Source organism: Saccostrea cucullata, unplaced genomic scaffold, assembly GCF_032062105.1.
Source record: "Saccostrea cucullata isolate Sc308-1 unplaced genomic scaffold, CSIRO_AGI_Scuc_v1 ctg4502, whole genome shotgun sequence".
Classification (NCBI taxonomy): Eukaryota; Metazoa; Mollusca; class Bivalvia; order Ostreida; family Ostreidae; genus Saccostrea; species Saccostrea cuccullata.
In genome coordinates, this window is record NW_026940682.1 from 69,809 (window position 1) to 92,779 (window position 22,971).

The 22,971-nt window shown below is 34.4% G+C and overlaps 1 protein-coding gene across 1 annotated transcript in view; it reads right to left on the reverse strand.

Annotated features, from left to right (window-relative positions):
- Positions 1–1,609: 1,609 nt before the first annotated feature.
- Positions 1,610–22,971, reverse strand: part of LOC134256004 (histone-lysine N-methyltransferase 2B-like) — a 45,246-nt gene continuing 23,884 nt past the window's right edge. Inside the window, exons 13-21 of the mRNA XM_062738600.1 lie at positions 22,617–22,754; positions 21,795–21,829; positions 12,988–13,097; positions 11,552–11,594; positions 9,337–9,384; positions 6,622–6,930; positions 5,492–5,727; positions 2,603–2,716; positions 1,610–1,716 (exon numbers count right to left, since the gene is read on the reverse strand). Of these exons, the coding sequence (XP_062594584.1) occupies positions 2,695–2,716; positions 5,492–5,727; positions 6,622–6,930; positions 9,337–9,384; positions 11,552–11,594; positions 12,988–13,097; positions 21,795–21,829; positions 22,617–22,754 (941 nt within the window). The 3' untranslated portion in view covers positions 1,610–1,716; positions 2,603–2,694. The remainder of the gene's footprint in view (positions 1,717–2,602; positions 2,717–5,491; positions 5,728–6,621; positions 6,931–9,336; positions 9,385–11,551; positions 11,595–12,987; positions 13,098–21,794; positions 21,830–22,616; positions 22,755–22,971) is intronic.

The window sequence follows — 22,971 nt, forward strand, 5'->3', positions numbered from 1 at the left end:
TAAACAAAGGTTTTACACTAGCCTATCTGAAATCTGTAAATAATAATCTCTTTAATAATAAAATGCATTTGTACACTGTAAAAAATATACTTAATCTGCCTTTCACAGCACATACAATGTGTCATTTTTACCGAGATGACGTGATGTCGACAAGTGAAATGTTGTAATTACAAAAATTAAAATGAAGTAAGGTAAATTGGTTAATGATTTTATTTTCTTGACTATTAATCAAGAAAAAAATGACTTGAAAGAAATTCTGATCTAAAAAATAAATAAAAGAAATTAAGTAAGAATTACAGTATGGTGCATGTAGCTCAAAGACCTTAACTACAAAACCTTATACATAAAACAAGTGTGTGACTAGATTGAATACTTCTTCTTACTAATTGTTATTCCATTATTTAATATACAGATTTTTCCATTATTTCCCAATCATGACAATAAGCAAACAGCGGGTGTGACGGTCAGCAGGGGATGCTCTCCCCTCAGTGGCACCTGATCCCCCCTCTGATGTTTCAGAGGTCCATGTTTGCTCTGATCATTTTGTATGGTTTTATGGACTTTGATATTGAATACTGTTCGTTATCTCTATATCCTCCTTGAATTTATTTTGAACTCATTTAAATATATATTATGAATAATTGAACGTGGCAACACAAAATTTGACAATTCAGTACAAATTAAAATTTCAATTTTTGTTAGCTAGACTTTACTTCTTTTAGCAATGAGTATGTAACACTGGTGCCTCATTTAAAGTGAAGAATGTAATCTGTTTTAAAACTTACTTCTCCTTGACCTATTACGTCTGAGAGGGGCTAAATCAGGTTTGGGGGGCGCTCCTATTTCGTGCCCAGGTGGACATTGAGAAGGTGGAGCCCCATCTTGTGGTGCTGCCATATACATCTGGGTAGGAGGTGGAAGGGGAGGTTGTGGTCTCCCTGCAGATGGTAATGCCATAGGTGGTGGTGGGGGAGCCACTACAGGTGGTACTGCCATAGGGGGTGGAGGGGGAGCCCCTGTAAGTGTTGCTGCCATAGGGGGTGGTGGGGGTGATGGGGGAGCCAAACTTGCTCCAAATTTTGATGGCCGCAAAATCGGTTTAATGGATGTAGGAGGGGGTGGAGGGACAACATTTCCGTGTGTTTTCTTTGATGGTTGTGGTTGAGGTCCCCCAGGAGGAGCTGCATCCATAGCGTGCATTTCAAATCCGAAACCTCCAAACATTTGTTGTTGGGGCATTGGGGGTTGAGTGACTGGACCTCCAAAAATTTGTTTTTGGGGCATTAAGTGTTGAGTGATTGGACCTCCAAACATTTGTTGTTGGTGCATTACGGGTTGAGTGATTGGACCTCCAAACGCACTGTTTAAAGACATTTGCTGTGTCTGTCCCCCAAATGGTTGTCCAAAACTAAATCCAAAAGTTTCACTTTTTCCGGAAACTAATGCAGATTGATTTGCAGTGTTTACAGTGGATGGTACGGGTGCCCCAAAGGCAGCAGAAGACCCAAAACGTTGCGCACTTCCGAATGGACTGCACGCAAATCCTGCTGATTGAGGTGGGCCTCTACTTCTAGGTGACGCAAAGTCTTCCAAACTTTGTTGTTCTAATTGGTTTCCAAAAAGCGTGAATTTTTCAGAAACGGATGGTGGAGGCGATGGTGGTGCAGGAACCGGTTTATCTTTCATTTCTCGTCTTTCCTTGATGTATCCACTACTCTGTAATATAAAAATTTTACTTTGAATTCGAAAAAGATCAACAATGTTCATAACTTATCAGAAATGTAAACCATATTTCAAAAGTAAAACGTTTGAAAAATGTATTTTCTTGCCGATACTTTGGTTAATCAAAATATCATGCTGACATTAATCAGTTGCTTAATCGTGTTAATTTTCCTTGGCATATATAAAACTTTCTTTTTTGTTTGGTTGTATGTTGTTTTTAATGTCTCGATCGAAATTTTTTCACTCAAAATTGAGAAGCCACTACTTTTAAAAGTGCATTGAGATGTATGTAACACAATATCTCCATTAATCAAAGGTTTTAACAATGCGAAAATCTATAGCTCTCTGGCTGTTTTGGCACCTAATGTGGGCCCATGCTCCTAATAGCACTAGCACTAGCTAGTGGGTAAACCCTATAGCTCAGTCCGTAGAAAGTTGGATTTTATATTTGAGGGTTGTAGGTTCGAACCAGTGTAAACACCCCAAAGCTAATTGGTCATACGTGTAATTTGTTTCAGACCTTATGAATACAGGTCACATGTTGCACTTATTGTTGTATTGAAAACAATCTCTAATTATTCCATGTCTCTGAGTACCAATTATAGGTATAAATCTGTAGCCCTCCACCTGCAAGTGGTGGCATCCCCTTATGAATAAAAAATTCTAAGGAGAAACGGTTAACAACAAACAAACGAAATTGTACCATTTGAAAGTATGACACAGCAATAAGTAACTTTTCTGAAATGGGACTCTGTACTATCTCAGCAACGAGTTTCCTTTAGCAGATTAGACAAAAAAGTAGGATTACATGAACTTGTTAATCTAAAACATTTCTTTATACTGGTATAACCTAGAGACAGACAGTCACTGTAAAAAGTACCTTCTTCATGTTCATTGAACATAGTGCTATAACTTCTCCTCTCTCTCTGCGCTTGTTTGCTTCCTCTTCAAACGCTTCCTCATCCGAGTCACTCAACGATTTGTCGTCCTCCTCCTGTTAAATAAAGAAGAGGGAACGTCTTCACCACTGCCTGTCTTTTTCATGATTAATCTTCCTTATTCACACATTTCTTACAGTTTTTTTCAGTTTTTATGCCTCATTTGATTGGATAAAAAATTAATCTATATTGTTTAGCCTGTGCTGCCTACATCACTATAACTTGCATAAAAAATGTATGTATCCGCTTTACGTTACATTAAAAATTTATAATATACACATTTTGATGACATTTCTGTCACAATCAAAATTTAATTATAATTTTATTTACATAACGGTTATGGTTTTTATTTTATTTACCCTTTACTGGACCTCTTCTTATTGTTACCTTTATTGAACCTAAAGTTAAGTTTTGCAGGCATTGGTCAGTTACGACCTATTGTATAGAGGGTATTTAAATCGCTGCATAGCTGACCAAGTAGCCGGGGTCCACGTTTTGATAGATTTTTTACATGCCATGCTTGAGGTACCACAAGATGTGTAGCTAAGTAAGTTATCAACGGTAACCATTTCTCCATAAGGGGTAAGTTTGTTTTTTATTATATAATTTTTGAGTACTACATTTAAGACGGAAAGCTATGTACAAATTTGAGTTAAGTAATGTTTTTGTCACTGTTTACGTATACAGGTTTTGCTGGGTAGAGTTACTCATGCGTGTATAGTTCTATTTTTGTGCAATGTACTAAGTTATGTACGCACGTAGGCTATTTTGTTTTGCGGCTTATAAAGTCGGTGTTGTGGGTTTAATAGTTAAAACCACTTTTGTTAAGATGTTGTGTATTCTTAACGTTTTTCTTATTATAATAGTGTTCGGTTAGAATTACCGCTACTGTTTTGTATGGTGTGCCATAAGTGCAACTGTAGTCAATGTTGACATGTTATTTTTAGTATACGTAACTTGCGACTTAAAATATTATTTAATTTAAAGGTTCCAGAGATATTCCAGAGATATTCCAGCCATATTCTATCTATAAGGGCTATTTTGTGTGGACACGTGGTACCAGCGTTACCTGGACCGGAAACCCACTGGGAGCCAGTTGGCGGGAGTCCGTCGTGAAACGGGGAGAGTCAGGACGCGGTCGCGTGGTACACAGGAATTGATATGGATATATAAAGACTTTAAGTGAAATTTATTGTAGATAATTTTGTAAAAAAATATGTTGTAAATATTGCTTTTATTGATTTTATTTATAGATAAAAAATTGTAAATAGAAAAAAAAATCTTGTTTTTACTGACTGAACATTCTTATTTCATTAAACATGAAGGAATATATTAATCACTAATAAATGTTGTTCAGTTGTCCTAAAACTTAAGTATCAGTTGAAATGGACAAATAGAACTATTGCTGGACAAATAAAATAAGTTTTCCATTAAGAAATTAAGAAAACCTTTCAAGTAGAACAAGAAATCTGTGAGCCAATGCTCACTAGTAATACCCCCGCTCTGATGTAAATAAGCACTATCATGTTAAAATACACAAGTTCAATTACAGGCAGATGCACAGAAAAATATGAAGTTGACATCAGATTCATATCAAAATAAATCCCACCATATGGCATGCCTCAACAAAGAGTGTAATAAAATTTCAAGCATCCGCTATAAATAGCTAATGAGAAAACTGCGACAAAGATTTGTAATGTATGAAACAGACAGACGCACAGGCAAACAGGATATTGATATCCGAGATTAGCGAAAATATATCCCACCATATGGCATGCCTCAGAGAAGATTGTGTTAAAATTTCAAGCATCTATGATGAGTAGTTGCTGAGAAAACTGCGACAAAAATTTGTTATGTATGAAATGGACAGACGCACAGACAAACAGGAAGTTGACATGGGATTTGAACGAAAATGTATCCCACCATATGACATTCCTCAGAGAAGGTTGTGTTAAAATTTCAAGCATCTATGATGAGTAGTTGCTGAGAAAACTGCGACAAAAATTTGTTATGTATGAAATGGACAGACGCACAGACAAACAGGAAGTTGACATCGCATTTGAGCAAAAATGCATCCCACCATATGACATTCCTCAGAGAAGGTTGTGTTAAAATTTCAAGCATCTATGATGAGTAGTTGCTGAGAAAACTGCGACAAAAATTTGTTATGTATGAAATGGACAGACACACAGACAAACAGGAAGTTGACATCGGATTTGAACGAAAATGTATCCCACCATATGACATTCCTCAGAGAAGGTTGTGTTAAAATTTCAAGCATCTATGATGAGTAGTTGCTGAGAAAACTGCGACAAAAATTTGTTATGTATGAAATGGACAGACGCACAGACAAACAGGAAGTTGACATGGGATTTGAACGAAAATGTATCCCACCATATGGCATGCCTTAGAGAAGATTGTGTTAAAATTTCAAGCATCTACGAGGAGTAGTTGCTGAGAAAACTGCGACGAAAATTTGTTTCGGACGGACACACAGACAGACAGACAGACGGACGGACAGACAGACAGACACACAAGGGTAAAACAGTATACCCCCCTCTCCTTCGGAGCGGGGGTATAATAATGACCATAGGACATATCATGTTCTAACCTGGCTCACTAGTTATTTATCATGAAAGACTGAATAAGTGTATGTGATTTGATGAAAATTTCTTTAATTAAGTTTCTTGTTTGATCTCTTCTTGGACAAAGACATCATTCAATAAGTCAAAAATACTCTCTTCCATGTTTGTTCACTTAAAATATTAATTTATTTTTAAAATTTAAATAATGGAGTAAAAAAGATGGTAATCTTTTACTGAAATACTTACAGTCTGAATACAAGCTCTACGCTGAAGGACGCTGAAGACAAAAGATCCTGGCGACCTTCTACAGTGGGCTTTTCAGGCCGAGGTGGGATTTTCTTTAATGACTGTCCTGTAGTTATGGACTGCAATAGAGACTGTCGATCTCCTCCCCCTCCCCAACCTACTCCCCCACCTCCTCTGCTCTTCACTATACCCCCCCTCGCTGGTGGTGGTGGTGGTGGTGGTGATTGAGATTTTTCCTGAAATTTTTATTTTATTTATTCATAGTCATATCACAGCAAAAATCTTTTGTTGATGTTTTTTTTTATCTTGATCAAACTTGAATCTGTGCTTTGTGAATATTATATTCATCAAATAATGTTTTTTTTAAAACATTTGAAGATGATTTACTCATGTTACTCATATTACATGTAATATGTTATGCCCATCCTACTCCTGTGGAATATTTTGAAAAAAAAATATCTTATAGTAATTTTGTCTAAATCTGTTGTTCTTTAACAATACTTTAAATGATGATCCACCATATTCAAAGTTTTTTTTTTTACTTCTGATGATCAAATCTCAATGAAAGTGAGCATCAATAAGAGTACTGTAACAATACCCTATTCTTAATTTTTCAAAAGAAACAGTACATTAGTCAGATTGCTGTACAAAATATTTTGAGAAAACATTTATTTTCTTGAAATAATATTTCTGATAAAGTACCTGGTGACTGCAATACAGTGTTATGTAAAAATTTCATTTTAATCATGTTAATCAAAGATTTATGTGATGACCTATAGGTAAGGTGCAATACCTTCTACATGTACTAGTAAATAAGAATCATTAATTGTTAAGTTTGATAATTCTAGGTCTAATAGTTATCCTTTTAAGAGCTGGACATAATTTTGTCATATTTTTTGGTTATTATATCATCTTAAATAAAGGTCACAGTGACCTACTTTAATGTGGACCATATGAACCAGGCATGAAATAGCTAACAAACAGATAGATGGACAGACATAAATGTCGTGCATAACACATCCCATGTAACAAAATAGGATGAAATTATTGTGGAGAATAAATGATTAATAAATGGAAATAATAATAATAAAAAAATGGTAAAAAATATTAACTACTTCTGCAGAACTTACTAGCTGAAGACTGCCTCGCTGTGGAGAGACCTCCATCATCAGTAGATCTTCCCCTGTAGAAGGCTTATCATGCTGCTGATATCTGGCTTTCCTCGGGGGCATGGCTTTTGCTGAGAACATCATAAGGTCCCCTCCATCTTCTCCTCCTCCTCCTCTTTCCTCACCCCCGCTTTCTCTCGCCAGTGCTCGTGGTGCTGGTCTTTCCTCACCCCCGCGTGCCAGTCGTGCTGGAGCACGGGGTGGTGGAGCCCCAGTAAGTGCACAAGAAGGTGGTCGATCTCGAGATGGTATTGGAGGTGGTTCTCTAAACTGAAATTTTTAGTTTCATTTATTATTGTTTGCTTATGTTAAAAACTACTCCTTAATAAAGAAGTGAAACAATTTTATAACTTTGTATGTCTCAACTTTAGCCTGCCCTTAGGTTTAATTGTTTACCATGTAAATAGTCCTCATTATTATTATGAATATTAACTTAATTTAGTGATCATGACAATTGTAAACCTGAGTATATCAAATCTTTTCACTGATGATCTGATGTCAAAGAATGAGCTGTTAACATTAACATTTCTAATTAACATTAACAACAGTCTGAATGGATAGAGTTTTCTTGATATGTGTGTAAACAACATTTAAAATTGAAATTGGAAATTGTAACTTCTGTTTTCAAATAAGATCAATAAATTAATAATTAAAAGATAATTTCATTAGGCAACAGTTCTTTTTCGAATTTAAAAAAGAAACCAGAAGTCTCTGTTGAGACTGTAGCTCTACTGGTTTATACTTAAAAAAAAGGAAGAGAAAAGTAGCAGTTGTGACTTGAGACTCCAAAACAGGAATCAATAGAAAAATGATCCTTGACACTCAACAAAATAAAAACTGATGCACAGAATTATGTATCTTAGTGTAGTTTACTTGTTTGCCGTGTTATATTAAAATCAGACCAAAACTAAAGGAGGAGTAGCATTTGAAAGAATTTCACAGAAATTTCTATTTTTAGTAACAATGGCAACACTGTTCATCAAAATCAAAAACCGATGCACAGAATTATGTATCTTAGTGTAGTCTACTTGGATGCCACATTATATTGAAATCAGAACAAAAATGGTGGGCGAGTAGTATTTAAAATAAAATTTCACGGAAATTTCTATTTTTAGTAACCATGGCAACATCTTTCATCGAAATCAAAAACCGGTGCACAGAATTATGTATCTTAGTGTAGTTTACTTGTGTGCCACGTTATATTGAAATCCGACCAAAACTGTAAGAGGAGTAGCATTTGAAAGAATTTCACAGAAATTTCTATTTTTAGTAACCATGGCAAAACCATACATGTACATCGAAATCAAAACCCAATGCACAGAATTATGTATCTTAGTGTAGTCTACTTGTGTGCCAAGTTATATTGAAATTGGACCAAAATTATAAGAGGAGTAGCATTTTGAATGTTCACAGAAATTTCAATTTTTAGTAACCATGGCAATACTGTTCATGGAAAACAAAAACCGATGCAAAAAATTATGTATCTTAGTGTAGTCTACCGTATATACTCGCCTATAAGTCGGTATTTTGGGAGTAAAATATTGGTCTAAAACTCTATGTCCGACTTATACGCGAGTCATAAAGAGATTGGTATTTTTCTGGAGGCTAAAATGTAGTATGATGTATCTCATTTGCATCTCCGACAATTTTTAAAGAAAATGTCTGGAAAGTACAAGTATTTTCATATTTTAATAGTTTTATTTGTATCTTAAGTAAGCAATGTCTTTTTTGAATAATGTAAGATTAGATATAAGTGTCATTTCGAAAAATATAAATTGAAACCAGGTTAAAACATCAATGGATTTACTTGAAATTGTCACCAGATTTTGGCAAAAAATTGTACCGACTTATAAGCGGGCCAATAGCAAATCCCTTCAAAATAACGTCAAAAAATACAACCGACTTATAGGCGGACCGACTTATAGGCGAGTATATACGGTACTTGTGGGCCAAGTTATATTGAAATCAGACCAAAACTCTAATAGGAATAGCATTTTGAAAAATTGTTTACAGACAGACAGACGGACAGCTAGACAGACGGACAGACGACGGACGCATTACTATCGCATAAGCTCTTCTGGCCTGGGGGCCATAAAACTTAGACGAGCTTACTTTTGATCTCAGTCTCACTTTTCCACTATATATTCCTTTGGAAAAAGTGAGACTGAGATCAAAAGTGAGCTCGTCTAAGTTTTATGGCCCCCAGGCCAGGTCTCTGACCAGTAGAGCTAAAAAATCATATTAGATACAGCTCCACACTTTAAAAAGTACAGTAAATGTTAAAATACCATCATGATCATGTTTATATTAATTTTTCAGTTATATTTCTGCTATTTCTTTGCATATTTAGAAATTATAAAATAAACAAGTTAAATTATGAGGGATATGCTATTCAGCACGGCAGCTTATCCAAATGACATTCTCTAAACTTAGGCGAACTGCTCATCACATTCATTAACTCCAGGAAAAATAACAGTCATGCAAATGCATTGTTTCATGCTCTTAAAATCACAAAATATTATCCATGAAAGGAAAGGCTCCTTTTTAGAGCTTTTTGGGGACACTTTTTAACAAAGAAGCTCACTTGTACCTTGGAGCATGCAGGAATTATATATATATTTTTATTTTAAGAAAGAAATCTTAAAAAAGCTTAAACATGTTAAAGATAGGCTGTACCTGACTCTTCAGTTGATCCTTTCCTATCTCAGCCATCAAAGACTCGTACTGAAAAAAAAAATGAAAATTAAAAAAAAAAAAACATGTGAAGACTTCCCTTGTAAAAAAGCTCAATTGAATCACTGAAAAAAAAAATTAAAAATAAAAAAAATGTGAAGACTTCCATTGCAAAAGAGCTAAATTGAATCACTTTGGTCCTAGCTGTTGATTGACAAAAATGTTCAATAAATTAAAAATAACCCTCTCTTTTACATGTTTTGACACAACCTTGTGGTCTGCTCTGTTTAGACACAACCCTGTGGTATACACTTGTCTTGCAGGGTATAATGCACATAGACATCAGACTTCTTTGCTATCAAAATGACCAATAAGATGTTCTGGAGAGGTTTTGCCCTATATATATTCCATTTATCCCAACCATATACTCTGCCCTATGTCCCCATGTAACCCCATTTTTCTCAAGTTTAGAGGGGCTTGAGTATTAAAAGAGAGAGAGAGAGAGAGAGAGAGAGAGAGAGAGAGAGAGAGAGATAAAAATATTTCTAGAAACAAAAATGAAGCTTTCTTAAAAACGTTGTATATTCAAAGATATTAAGTGTTAAATAGCGGATTATTTTCTATGACGAATGAACAATGAGTGAAGCGTCGCAGCCGCAACAGTTTCAACAGAGATTTCACGCTTTCCTTTGCGTATGAATCTCAGGTAACTTTTTACAGTCGCCGACAAAGCATCCTTGGACGAGTCCACTGCAGACTCTGAAAGGTGACGCAGGTTACCCCATCGTCAACAAATTCTACAATTTTTGGCCATAATTAGGAATGTATGGCTGTACCCCCCAAGTGAAATTGCTTTTGACGGGCCTGCAAATGATGTGTAATTTGAGAGACAGTAAAATAAAAGCACAAAATCAATGTTAAATTCTCGTATTAAGCTTTGGTACCGGAAATTATATACTTCTTTTGGTTCATACCGAATATGCATTGGACATGCCGCTCAGATAAGATGAACCCCATCGTCTCAAGCCACGGTCCGAAGTAGGAGAGGATCGTACATTTTGTCCGTGGTTTGCAACGATGGATGAACCCAAGTCACGTGGATTTTTTGACCAAGAACCCCATCCCCCTCCCCTTTCACTTTGAAAAACTTTTCTACAGGCTTTTGCAAGCTATCTTAATTGATGTATGTATTGAATGAGAAATTGCAAAAAATACAAAAACGTATATAATTTGAAGTACATGTATACTAAATGTCTACATAAAATATTTCATTAAGAAACAGAAACGTTACTATGCTCTATAAAATATTCCTGAAAGTGTGTCACGTAAATTCATCTTAAAAAGTAATTACGATTAATAATGTTTTTTTTTTCTAATAAAATTCAATATATGAATGTTGTTTCATGTATACAGTCATGTAGTTTATTCAACAGAGGATTGAACTCAATATATAGCCCTCATCTTAAAACCATTTTAGGATATAATGATACTTCCTATTTGACTTTCTACAGCTTGAGTATTTCTGACGTTTTGTCAGTATATACTTGTTCTGTTTGCAGTTTGTATGTAAGAGAGAGAGAGAGAGAGAGAGAGAGAGAGAGAGAGAGAGAGAGAGAGAGAGAGAGAAGATATAATCACACTACATGGGATTGCAAGTTTGCAGTTTAATTTATTTTGCGCTTCATGTATTATGAGCTCAATATATATTGTCTGTTTCCTAAAGTAATTTGAAAGCACAAACACTTTCAACATGGGGTGTGATTTCACTAGTTATAGACACTGTTTACAGTCTATACTAGTCCAGGTACTATTGTTACTGATACAATGAAGATTGTTCAAGAAACATAATTGCCCAAAACAACCAATTTTTCTCCATAATTAGGAATGCATGCTTCCTTTCAGTAAACTATACAAGTATTTGAAAATTATCTGCATTCATATTTTGATTACAAAAAAAAAACAAAAAACAAACAAACTACAAATTAACTAAAAAAAACACAACAGGAGCAAAAATGATTCTTTCAAACCAACCAATACAATGAGTCAGGTATTTCTCTTAACTTATTTGAATTGACACCAAATCTCCACCTTACTTGATCAGCACACACTGGCTGGATATTCTAACAGTTCTTATCAATAACCTTGTCAATTGAATATATCATAACACCAAGGCCTAATCAACATAGAGAAATTACAATAATGTATATTATAGTATTACCTCATCATCCATTGCAGCCTTCTTAGAGAAAGAGGGATCACGTCTAAAATATCAAATTTTCTAGTCATTCCGAGATTTCAAGTCTTAGAGACGTGAAAAATGCAACTATAACCCCCAAAACAAGCTGTAAGATACAGTGCAGTTGACATAAATTTTTCGGCATGAAATAGTTGTTTTGCTGATAGATAAGTTTGGCATATCTCAAAAGTTTATGATATCAACTTCCAAGTACTCATACGTACAACACTGGTTGTATAAAACGTTGAAAAGTCAACATTCAAATCCAAACAATATTCTCACAATTACAATGTAATACTTGCTTAATGCATGCTTCATGCCTAGCACAAAATGCTTTAAAGCTAACAAGAAAAGCTGCTTGGTTTATTGAAATATTTATATCATTTATTTGAAATGCTGCAGCTATGGTCTGCACGAAGCAGAACAGCATACATTTTTTTTCACGGGATTAGTTAGCACGTTTCAGGTTCTGTGTTCATCTGAATACATGTATGTCTTTTTAACTAGCCAAAACAATATATATATATATATATTTCTTTTTACACTTTATTTCGATTTTTTGCCCTTTGGTATATAACAAGGTATTTATATGTTAATTAAGTTATAATTATGTTTTGTGCCTGTCAAATATTAATTTGTTATAAACCAGAAGTCTCTGTTGAGACTGTAGCTCTACTGGTTTGTACTTATCAAAAACCATTGCACTATTTTATGTATCTTTGTGTAGTCTGCTTGTGTGCCAACTTATTTTGAAATCAAACTAAAACTGTAGAAGGAGTAGTGTTTTAAATGAATTTCACAGAAAATTCTATTTTTAGTTACCATGGTAACACCGTTCCTCGAAATCAAAAACAGATGCACTATTCTATGTATCTTAGTGTAGTCTACTTGTGTGTTAAGTTATATTGAAATCAGACCAAAACTGTAGGAGGAGTAGCGTTTTAAAGAATTTCACAGAGAATTCAATTTTTAGTTACCATGGCAACACCGTTCATCAAAATCAAAAACGGATGCGCTATTCTATGTATCTTAGTGTAGTCTATTTGTGTGCCAAGTTATATTGAAATCAGACCAAAACTGTAGAAGGAGTAGTGTTTTAAAGGAATTTCACAGAAAATTCTATTTTTAGTAACCATGGTAACAAAGTTCATCGAAATCAAAAACCGATGCACTATTCTATGTATTTTAGTGTAGTCTACTTGTGTGCCAAGTAATATTGAAATCAGATTAAAATTATAGGAGGAGTAGCGTTTTGAAAAATTGTTTACAGACAGACGGACAGCTAGACAGACGGACGGACGCCGGACGCATTACTATCGCATAAGCTGTTCTGGTCTCTGACCAGTAGAGCTAAAAATGATCATATTTTTATACTTCATTTCTATTATCTTTATTAATTTTTCACATTTTCTACTTACGTAACATCAGTGTTTCTAAACATAAGAGATCCATTCAGCGCAGTAAGTTCCCTAAGCTGTCTACTTTGCCGGTCAAGTAATTGTTCACCGGAGTCTTTAGAGTCTTTGATCTTAAATACAAAGCTCTTGAATGTTCTTATACTCTTTGTGAAAACTCAAGCAAATATTTTCTATGTATTCAAGCATAAAAATTGTCCAGGGACAAGAATGCTATACTAGTAATCTAATTTCGTAAATTTCCAGAACAGATTATCTATGATAAAAAAAAAAAAACTTTGATTGAGGCCATGCTTCCTAGCAAAATGGGTAATGTAAATTGATATAAATTTTAGACTTTAGAATAATTAAATATTCATCGTTTAAACAATCTTAAATGGTTCATAGTTTTAAGAATATTTCATACGATCTAAAGAATGGGTGGACTTAACTGGCCAGAAAAAAATGCCGCAAATTTATGTTCCATAAAATGTTAATTTTTTCCATCATATAAACCGCCAATATCTTAACTGTGTATTTATGGAACGGATGTGAATTTAAAATGCTCTTTTCGAGGTAAACTAAATAAATATCGGAGCCATGGTGTCTGAAGATTTGTTGAATATCAATAGATAATCAGGGTCACGCATTTTTCCATCGTCTGAATACATAGTCAGCGCATGTTTGTCTGCTGTTCTTACGAAAACTGTAGTTGTATATTGAACAAAATAATGTCATATTAAAAGGAGATGAGCCGACAAACGTGCGCTGACACTTAATTTAACAAACTTCTCGCTTCCATTGTTACGACTTCGATTGACTTTTTAGGTCACCTGAGTCACTCAGGTGACCTATTGCTATCTGTTTTTGTCCGTCGTCGTCCGTCGTACGTCGTTCGTCGTACGTCGTTCGTCATCAATCGGTCGTAAACTTTTGAACATTTTCAGCTTCTTCTCTGCAACCACCGAACCAATTTCAACCAAATTTGGCACAAAGCATCTATGGGTGAAGGGGAACAATAATTGTGAATTTCATGATCCCTGCCCCCTGGGGCCTGGGGGGTGGGGCCAAAACCACTAAAATTAATGCATTCTTCAAAATCTTCTTCTTTACTCCTGGACATCAAGCAGTCAAACTGTTTGCATGATTGCAATCAGCATTGAGTCCTTTACCAAAATTGTGAAATTCATGGCCCTGGGGTCAGGGGTTCTTGTACTAGGGCGGGGCTAAATAAGTATATAGTGAAAATGCATTATTTCTTTGAAAATCTTCTTCTCTGCTCCTGGGTATCAAATAAACTAACTAAGTACATAGTTATGAAGAGCAAGAGTGCCTCTACCAAAATTGTGAATTTTATGGCCCCAGGGTCAGGGGTTCTGGTGTCAGGGCAGGGCTCTATTGATTATATAGAGGAAATACATGAATTCTTTGAAAATCTTCTTCTTTACTCCTGGGTATTAGATAAACTAACTAAGTATATAGTTATGATGAGCAAGAGTGCCTCTACCAAAATTGTGAATTTTATGGCCCCAGGGTCAGGGGTTCTGTTGTTAGGGTGGGGCTCTATTGATTATGTAGTGAAAATACATGAATTCTTTGAAAATCTTCTTCTCTGCTCCTAGGTTTTATATAAACTAACTAAGTACATAGTTATGATGAGCAAGAGTGCGACTACCAAAATTGTGAATTTTATGGCCCCAGGGTCAGGGGTTCTGGTGTCAGGGTGGGGCTCTATTGATTATATAGAGGAATTATACATGAATTCTTTGAAAATCTTCTTCTTTACTCCTGGGTATTAAATAAACTTTTTTTCTGCTCCTAGGTTACACACTATAACTATAACTATATAAACTAACTAAGTACATAGTTATGATGAACAAGAGTGCCTCTGCCAAAATTGTGAATTTTATGGCCCCAGGGTCAGGGATTCTGGTGTTAGGGCGGGGCTGTATTGATTATACAACTGACATGATTAGTGAAAAAACATTAAATCTTTGAATATTTTCTTCTTTGCTCCTAGGTTTTAAGCAGATGAATTACCTATATAGTTATGAGCAATCCCTAATCTTCAAGAATTGTAAATTTCAAGGCCCCAGGGTCAGTTGTACCATAGTGGGGGGGGGGGGGGGGGAGGCTGTACTTATGTACTGAAAATGAACGAATTGTTTGATTGATTGATTGATTGTATAGTGTTTAACGTCCCTCTCCAGAATATTTCACTGATATGGAGACGTCACCATAGCCGGTGAAGGGCTGCAAATTTAGGCTTATGCTCGGCACTCAGGGCCATTGAGCAGGGAGGGATCTTTATCGTGCCACACCTGCTGTGACACGGGGCCTCGGTTTATTCGGTCTCATTCGAGGGACCGCCCCATTTAGTCGCCTTTTACGACGAGCAAGGGGTACTGAGGACCTATTCTAACCCGGATCCCCACGGGGAATGAATTGTTTGAAATGTGCTCCTTGGTATTAATCAAATATTTTTGAAAAGCAAGTATGCCTTTCCGAAAATAGTGCAATGTGTGGATCTAGGCCTAAGAGTCAAGGGTTCATGTGTGGTAGCGGCACTACTGATTATTGCTGAATATTACTGATTAGTTGAAATACATTTTTTGTTCCCCTACCCTGCCTATGGGTATAAAGTAACAAACTAAAGAACTGCTAAGTGTATAGGTATGATGACCAGATTGTAAATGCTATAGCATCTGGCTTTAAACATGGATCAAATTCAGTCACTGGGAAGTTGTTGAATAATGCTCAGGTGTCCTATAAGGCCCAGGGGCCTCTTGTTAAATATTACAATTCATCATGTGATGTCCACCTGCTAATGTACTCGTCGAAACAGTTACATTGTATTCTTCAACCTGACCTAGATGAAAATCACTATGTTTGGTGTCGTTTTCAGAATTTAGCACAATAAATGTTGTAATTTTGCGTGTCCTCATCTATACTTATAAATTAATAAATTTTGCAAATAAACTTCGAAACGGGTGCACAAGAGTTCTTACTTACCCCTCTAATACTACACTACATACAAGATGATGTCCGTAAACTATATTTAGATTTCACTCAGATAGTAAGTATCGTACATAAAATTAAAAGTAATTACTTCAATTTTCTGAAAACAGCCATGAAATAGCATCAACATGAGTATTGTGGCGTTTCTGGTTGGCGGATCTAAGCTACTGACCAATTTTAATGAAAATGACAACAAACAATCTATTATTTATTTCATAAAATGTCATCACTGAATTATGCAATCACCACTTGATTTAATTGATATAAAAGAAATAAGTTGTGGTAACCAATTAAAAAGTGAAAAGTGTAAATTGTTTTCGTCAATCACCGATCTCAATATTGACAGAAGCTTCTAGAACATCACGTCCCTTTTGCTACATTGTTTTAATTAAGAAATAATTATAAATATTGTAATTATCGGGTTATTTGATTAAATAGTTTTACAACAAATGGTGTTATATAAATTAAAATACAATAAAAACAATAGTTTTGTAAAAACGAGCAAAATATGCTTGAAATTTATCAGAAACATATTATTGCCAGAAAAAACACTAATATTTATTGATGAAAGGATTATATAAGTACACAAATGGTCAAACTTTGGGTAGTAAAAGTATACGATTTCAATTCATGGCAATCCGATAGAGAAGTATCAAAAGTCGATGACGAGTGAATGACAATTGAAAATAATTTAAATACAGGAAATACATATATCGAAAGACTAAAATAGATATGTAGTGCATATATATGTCTTTGTTATGAGTTTATCGGTAAAAAATGTATTTTCCGTACTGGGAGCATCGTGGTAACTAACCCGACGTACAATTTGTAATCAACTTAAATTGCGTTCAATAAGAGAGAAAACTTACGAATAAGGTATTGTTCAAATGCAATTAATTACAGCTATAAAGTTTCGTGCTTTAATAAAGACATTTCAGTTTTTTTTCTCTCTAAAAAAAAGTTTTTCTCCAATGCCAACTTCTTTCAGAACCAAATTATTGGTATTCAACACTATATTTCCCTTATATGAATTCCTGTAGTATTAAGGGGGGGGGGGGGGGGGGCAACCAGCCTTTCATTGAACATTTCCAAAAGTATTGGTAGGGGAAAAAGTGGGGGGGAGCCTTTTTACGTATCGATAAGGGTACATATATAATTATAAACCAAGACCCAAGTTCCTGTGAATTTTTACCCCTCCCCCAACTCCCCAAAATCAAAAAACAATAATCTTACATACAACCAAAATATTGCAATATTTAAACTTGTTCAAGAATTTATTGCAACTACAAAGCGATTTGCATGATATTCTATCTGTTTTTTTTTCAATTGTCAAATCACAGAACTATACATATAAAACCTATTTATGTTTTTTTATTCATTTTTTTTTTAATTTATACAATTATTAATATAATTGCCAGTCATATATGTTAAAATATAAACTTAGATTATATTATCAGCTCATATATTTCTCTTTTTTTTTTGTTCTCCTTAATTTGCCTTGTCATATACATTTCTACTGAATAAATGCATGTATATATTTATAATGTTCAATGTTATATTAATAATGTTTACTTGTACATGTATGATTTTGACCTTGTATTGTGGAAAGGACTTATATAGGCAGTGCCTGCTGTCCAGTCCAATTATGTTCATTCATAATAAAATATTGTTTAAATTAAATTAAAATCAATTTATTTGTATATTATGTATATTCGTTGCTTTTATCCTTCATGATTGTTTTGAACAAAGAATTTCTTCCCTCTATAAGTCTGTAGTCTGTCAGTAAAATCTACAACTTCCAACTACATTATATTTAATTTTCTGTTGTAAATGGTAAAGTTCTATGTATAAATTCAATTTCCCGTGCTTGCGCGGGTAATTATCTAGTTTTTTTTAAAATCATAATGACATCCCTGTAAAATTCAAAACACGTATTCGAATTTCTAGAGAGAGAGATGGAGAGAGAGAGATATGGAGAGAGAGAGAGAGAGAAATATCAACAATGACACTGATCGATAGTCCCGCCTCCTATTAATATTGATAGCGCGACCTAAACACTACTCCGGGTACATGTAAAATTCCGGAAGACGACACTAATGTATCGTTATTTCAACTTTGATTCATGGCAACAAGGCATTGCTTTTGTACATATGTTCTAGCTAAAATAACCATGAATACGTCGCTCTTTCTAGTGGTTGTAATATATTTTGGATTCACTTTATTTACAAATGAACTTTGATCCACAACACATGAGAATATTTCAATGAAGGATATGGAAATAACGAACAGTATTCAATCTCAACGTCCATGAAGCAATATACAAAATAAGAGCAGAGCAAACACGGACCTCCGAAACATCAGAGGTGGGATCAGGTGCCATGGAGGAGTGAGCATCCCCTGCCGATCGGTCACACCCGCCGTGTGCCCGTTGTCATAATCAGGAAATAACAGAAAAAATCCTTAGTAAATTCAGTGTATAAATAATGGACTAACAATTGGTATGAAAAACGTCAGTCAGCATTTCATTCAATGATAAATTGTATTTGCTGACAAGGTCATTGTATCGACCATAGAATTTAAGAAATGATGACTTTAAACTTTTAACAATTCATTATGATGAACAAGACCCCACTGCTTTGGGGAATGTTGCTGTAAACATATTACAAATGTTACAGAAATCGATATAAAAAAAAATAATAAAATAAATAATATAAATAGGACTAAGAAGAGATGATAAAAACAGAGGCCCCTAGAAAAAAGTGGGATCAGGTGCCCTGGATGAGTAAACACCCCCTGTTGACCAGTCACATCCATTGTGAGACCTATGTTTTGTTCAGGTAGACAGAGGTTTCCATAGTCAAATTCAATATAAAAAGTCTAAACAATAAGTATGAAACATGATACATGTATCGGTAGCCAAATGAGGTCAACTATTAAGAATCATATTTGCATACAAGGTTATTAAAACTACCATGAACTTTGAGAAACTCTGACTTTAAATGAGGCTATTGAAATCCCTGTAAAGTAAACTTACAGAGAATAGTCTTTGTCTCTTTAACAAAATAGTGATAAACTGGACATAAACACCATAAGCACGTGATATAGTGGACTATTATCACATGAACATGTGCCAAACAGATTGATGTGCTCTACTGCTATTGGCCGTTAGTTTTTGGCATTAAAACATAGTCATTTAGCTGTTTCAAGCACCTTAATTGGGAAAAATATTTAGGTCTTTTGATTTATAAAATATCACATCAGTGTATATTATCACACTAAATGAATTCTTATAAAAATATTAATAAATTATATTACATCAATAATCCAGAAATTTTAAAGTAAAAAAAATTGCGATAGAAAAACCCACTCACTGGTTTGGTCAGCCTGTGCTCAGTGTTGTGTACAGAGTTTCACAAATTGAAAACACCTGTCTGTTGAAGTGTACACTGTTTTTGTAAACAGGGCACGAGCTCTGTTGTTGTTAAAGTTTACGTTTCCCAGGATGTATTCAAGTGTTAAACACTAAACACATCACTGAGCACATACAGACTGACAATACCAGTGAAAGGGTTCCTTTCACATTTCTACTCTGAACTTTCTGGATTACATTATTTTTTAATTATTTTTAAAATATTTTTCATTAATACACAGCATAATTGTTACTTTTCTGAAGTATTAAGGAAAAAAGTGAAAATTTTTGAAAGTGCAAGATGTGTCTATCAATCACATCCAGAAATTCACATTTAAAAAGTGGTATTTTCCTATCAACCCTATATCCTAAACAGATGACATAAAGAAACAAACTAATTAATTAAGATAATAAATGCCTGACTCAGGCTTACTGTCAACAGAATCAAAATATCAAATCTCTACATAATAATAGAATTATCTTTTAAAAACAAGAGAATATGTGTACAGATGGATGGATGTATTACAAAGACATGATTTCTTTTTCTGTTCCTTATATATGATGCTTTCATATCTTATACTGATTGTTAAGTTCTAATTATGGGTGGAAGTGTTTGTTAAAAAAATACTCCTCAATGTATAATTTAGAAATAATTCATATAAACATTATAATGTGTGCAAAATTTAGCAGAAATTATTATACCAGTTAGTAAATGTAAATCTGATTTACAGTGTAAGTAGTTGATACATGTACACATGAATTTCAAATTTGTTTTATATCTGACTTCTTAAAATTAAATTCCATGAAAAAGAAACCAAAAATGTCTCAAAGCATAGAAAAAAAATAAAAAAAAAAATGGAATGACCTTGACCTTTGACCTTGTAAAATGTTCAAGGTCAAGGGTTACATGTACAATGCAATTGACCCCATTCTTCTATGACTTTAAGTTTCCAAATTATAAGGTTTAATAGTAAGTACAAAGAAGTTAAAGGGCAATAACTCATATAAGGTGTCATCTGATCCTTTCACACTTATACAGTGAAGTTAGTTCCAAAGACCCTTAAGACATTAATGAAAGATTGATGTCTCTACCGTTTCAGAGGAGTAGTGATAACAAGGTTTTTCGCTCAAGGGGCAATAACTTTTAAAAGGGTTAATGTTAGGGGACAAGAATGAAATCTTTGAAACAGTTTTAAGAGTACATATTAATGATGCATAGACATTAAGTATATATTGAGAGACAAAAGAGATATATAAAATGCTAAATTTCTCATTATTGGAATGACCTTGACCTTTGACCTTTCCATGAATTTTTAAGGTCGAAGGTCAATGAATCTTATGCAGTTAGTCCCATGTCTCTACGACTTGTTGTTTTGAAAATTTTTAATTATTTGTAAAATTCAAAAAGTTTGAGGGGCAATAACTCATTGAAGGGGTCACCGAATACTTTCACAATGCATAGATTGGAGAGTCCCCTCAATTACTTGAAGACATTTGTAAAAGTTTTATATCTCTGTGATTTATGGTTTTGGAGGAGTAGCGATAACAAGCATTTCTTGCGAAAGGGGCAATAACCACGAAAAAGGGGTCAAGGTTCATTTACACAGGGTCAAATGTGATAATCTTTTACGGAGTACATACTTATGATCTTAAAATCTTTTCGATAAATCTTGAAACGCAAAATCACACGGCGGAAAAATAATACAAGAGGCCCAGGGGCTACAGCGCTCACCTGAGCACATCGGCTAGGAAAAAGCACATATCAGATCAAAACTAAAAGTTTACTGAGTCTGGGGGGGGGGGGGGGGAAGCTTGAATTTTAACCCCGGGGGGTCATGATTTGAAAAAAACTTGAATCTACACTACCTGAGGCTGATTCCACTTGAGTTTCATCTTTCCTGGTCCTGTGGTTCTTGAGAAGATTTTTTCAAAATGCCATTAATTTTTCTCTAATTCATAATTATCTCCCCTTGGAGAAGGGTGTGGCCCATTATTTGAACAAACTTAAATCCCCTTTACCCAAGGATACTTTGTGGCAAGTTTGGTTGAAATTGGTCCAGTGGTTCTTGAGGAGATGAAAATGTGAAAAGTTTATGACGACAACAACAACGACGACAACGACTACAACAACGACAGACAACAGACAAATTTTGATCAGAAAAGCTCACTTGAGCTTTGGCTCAGGTGAGCTAAAAAAAAGGAAAAGAAGAAACAGAAGAAAATCAACAGGTCTTTCCACAGAAAGGTGGAAAGACCTAACAACAACAACAGTGATGCCATTACTTAAATAGAAAATGCATTCCAAATACAGTAATAAAGAGAGTACACGCACACACTAAATCTATTTTCCTTACAGTATATTTTGTTTCATTAAAACATAGTAATTATTAAACCATTTACTTACTTCTTTAGGTGATGCTTTTTTCTTTGACCGAAAAACTACGGAAAAAAAGAAAAAGTCAATCAAAAAAAATCAATATTGGGAGATTTTAATTAAATTCTTATATTTAGAAAATTAAAGAAAACTTATCAGAGTATGTCTAAAAATGAGCAATAATGACTTTGCTGTACTTGAGAAGATCTTTAAAGATTTTTCCAATATATTTAATTAATCTACGTAAAACCTTGATCGTCCTTTGTGGCGTCCTTTGTGGCCCTACCCTACCCTACCCCCGGGGGTCATGATTTGAACAACTTTGAATCTACAGTACTAATGAATGTTTTCACATTAGTTTCATCTTTCCTGGCATAGTCATTGGTTTTTGAGAAGAATTTTATTAAATCATGCCAAAAATGTTCACTTATTATGAATTATCTCCCACTGAATGAATGTGCCCATCATTTGAACAAACTTGAATCCTCTTCATACAAGGATGATTTGAGGCAAGTTTGATTAAAATTGGCTAAATAGTTCTTGAGAAAAAGTCAAAAATGTAGAAAGTTTACAGACAGATGGATGAACGAACAGCTAGACGGACTACAGACAAAATGTGACAAGAAAAGCTCACTTGAACTTTCAGCTCAGGTGAGCTAAAAATCATGAACAAATCATTGTTACAAGGCACAGCAAAGATAAACTTTAAGATCTTTAAAATTAGCACTTTTTCTCTTAAATATGTAACATCAAACATGAAAATCATCCATTCAATACTTTTCATATCATGTACCTCTTAAGATTTTTTTTAAACACAAACTTAACAATAAGTTGTTTAAGAATGAAATTTACTGTGAGCCTGTGTTGATGGTGGAGGTGGTCTCCCTCTGGCTGGTATTGAGGGGGGTGGTACTGGTTCCTCGGGGAGTTCCTCAAAGAGATCATCCATCTCCAACTCAGCTTGTTCTGGGGGAGGTTCAGGTTTGTCTTCTAAATGTAAACATTAAATTTAAGCAGGAAGTAATCAACGTGAGATTGGTACATTCATAGATTTCTTGTTTGGTAAACATTCCTTGTTTTGGGTAATAAAAAAACTAGGAAAATTCTTTAATTAAAATGTTATCATCTCTATTTAAACTCATATTGCAAAAACTAGCAAGTCTCAAGTATTTCAATGTGTCCACTGTAAATAAACTCTTATATATTT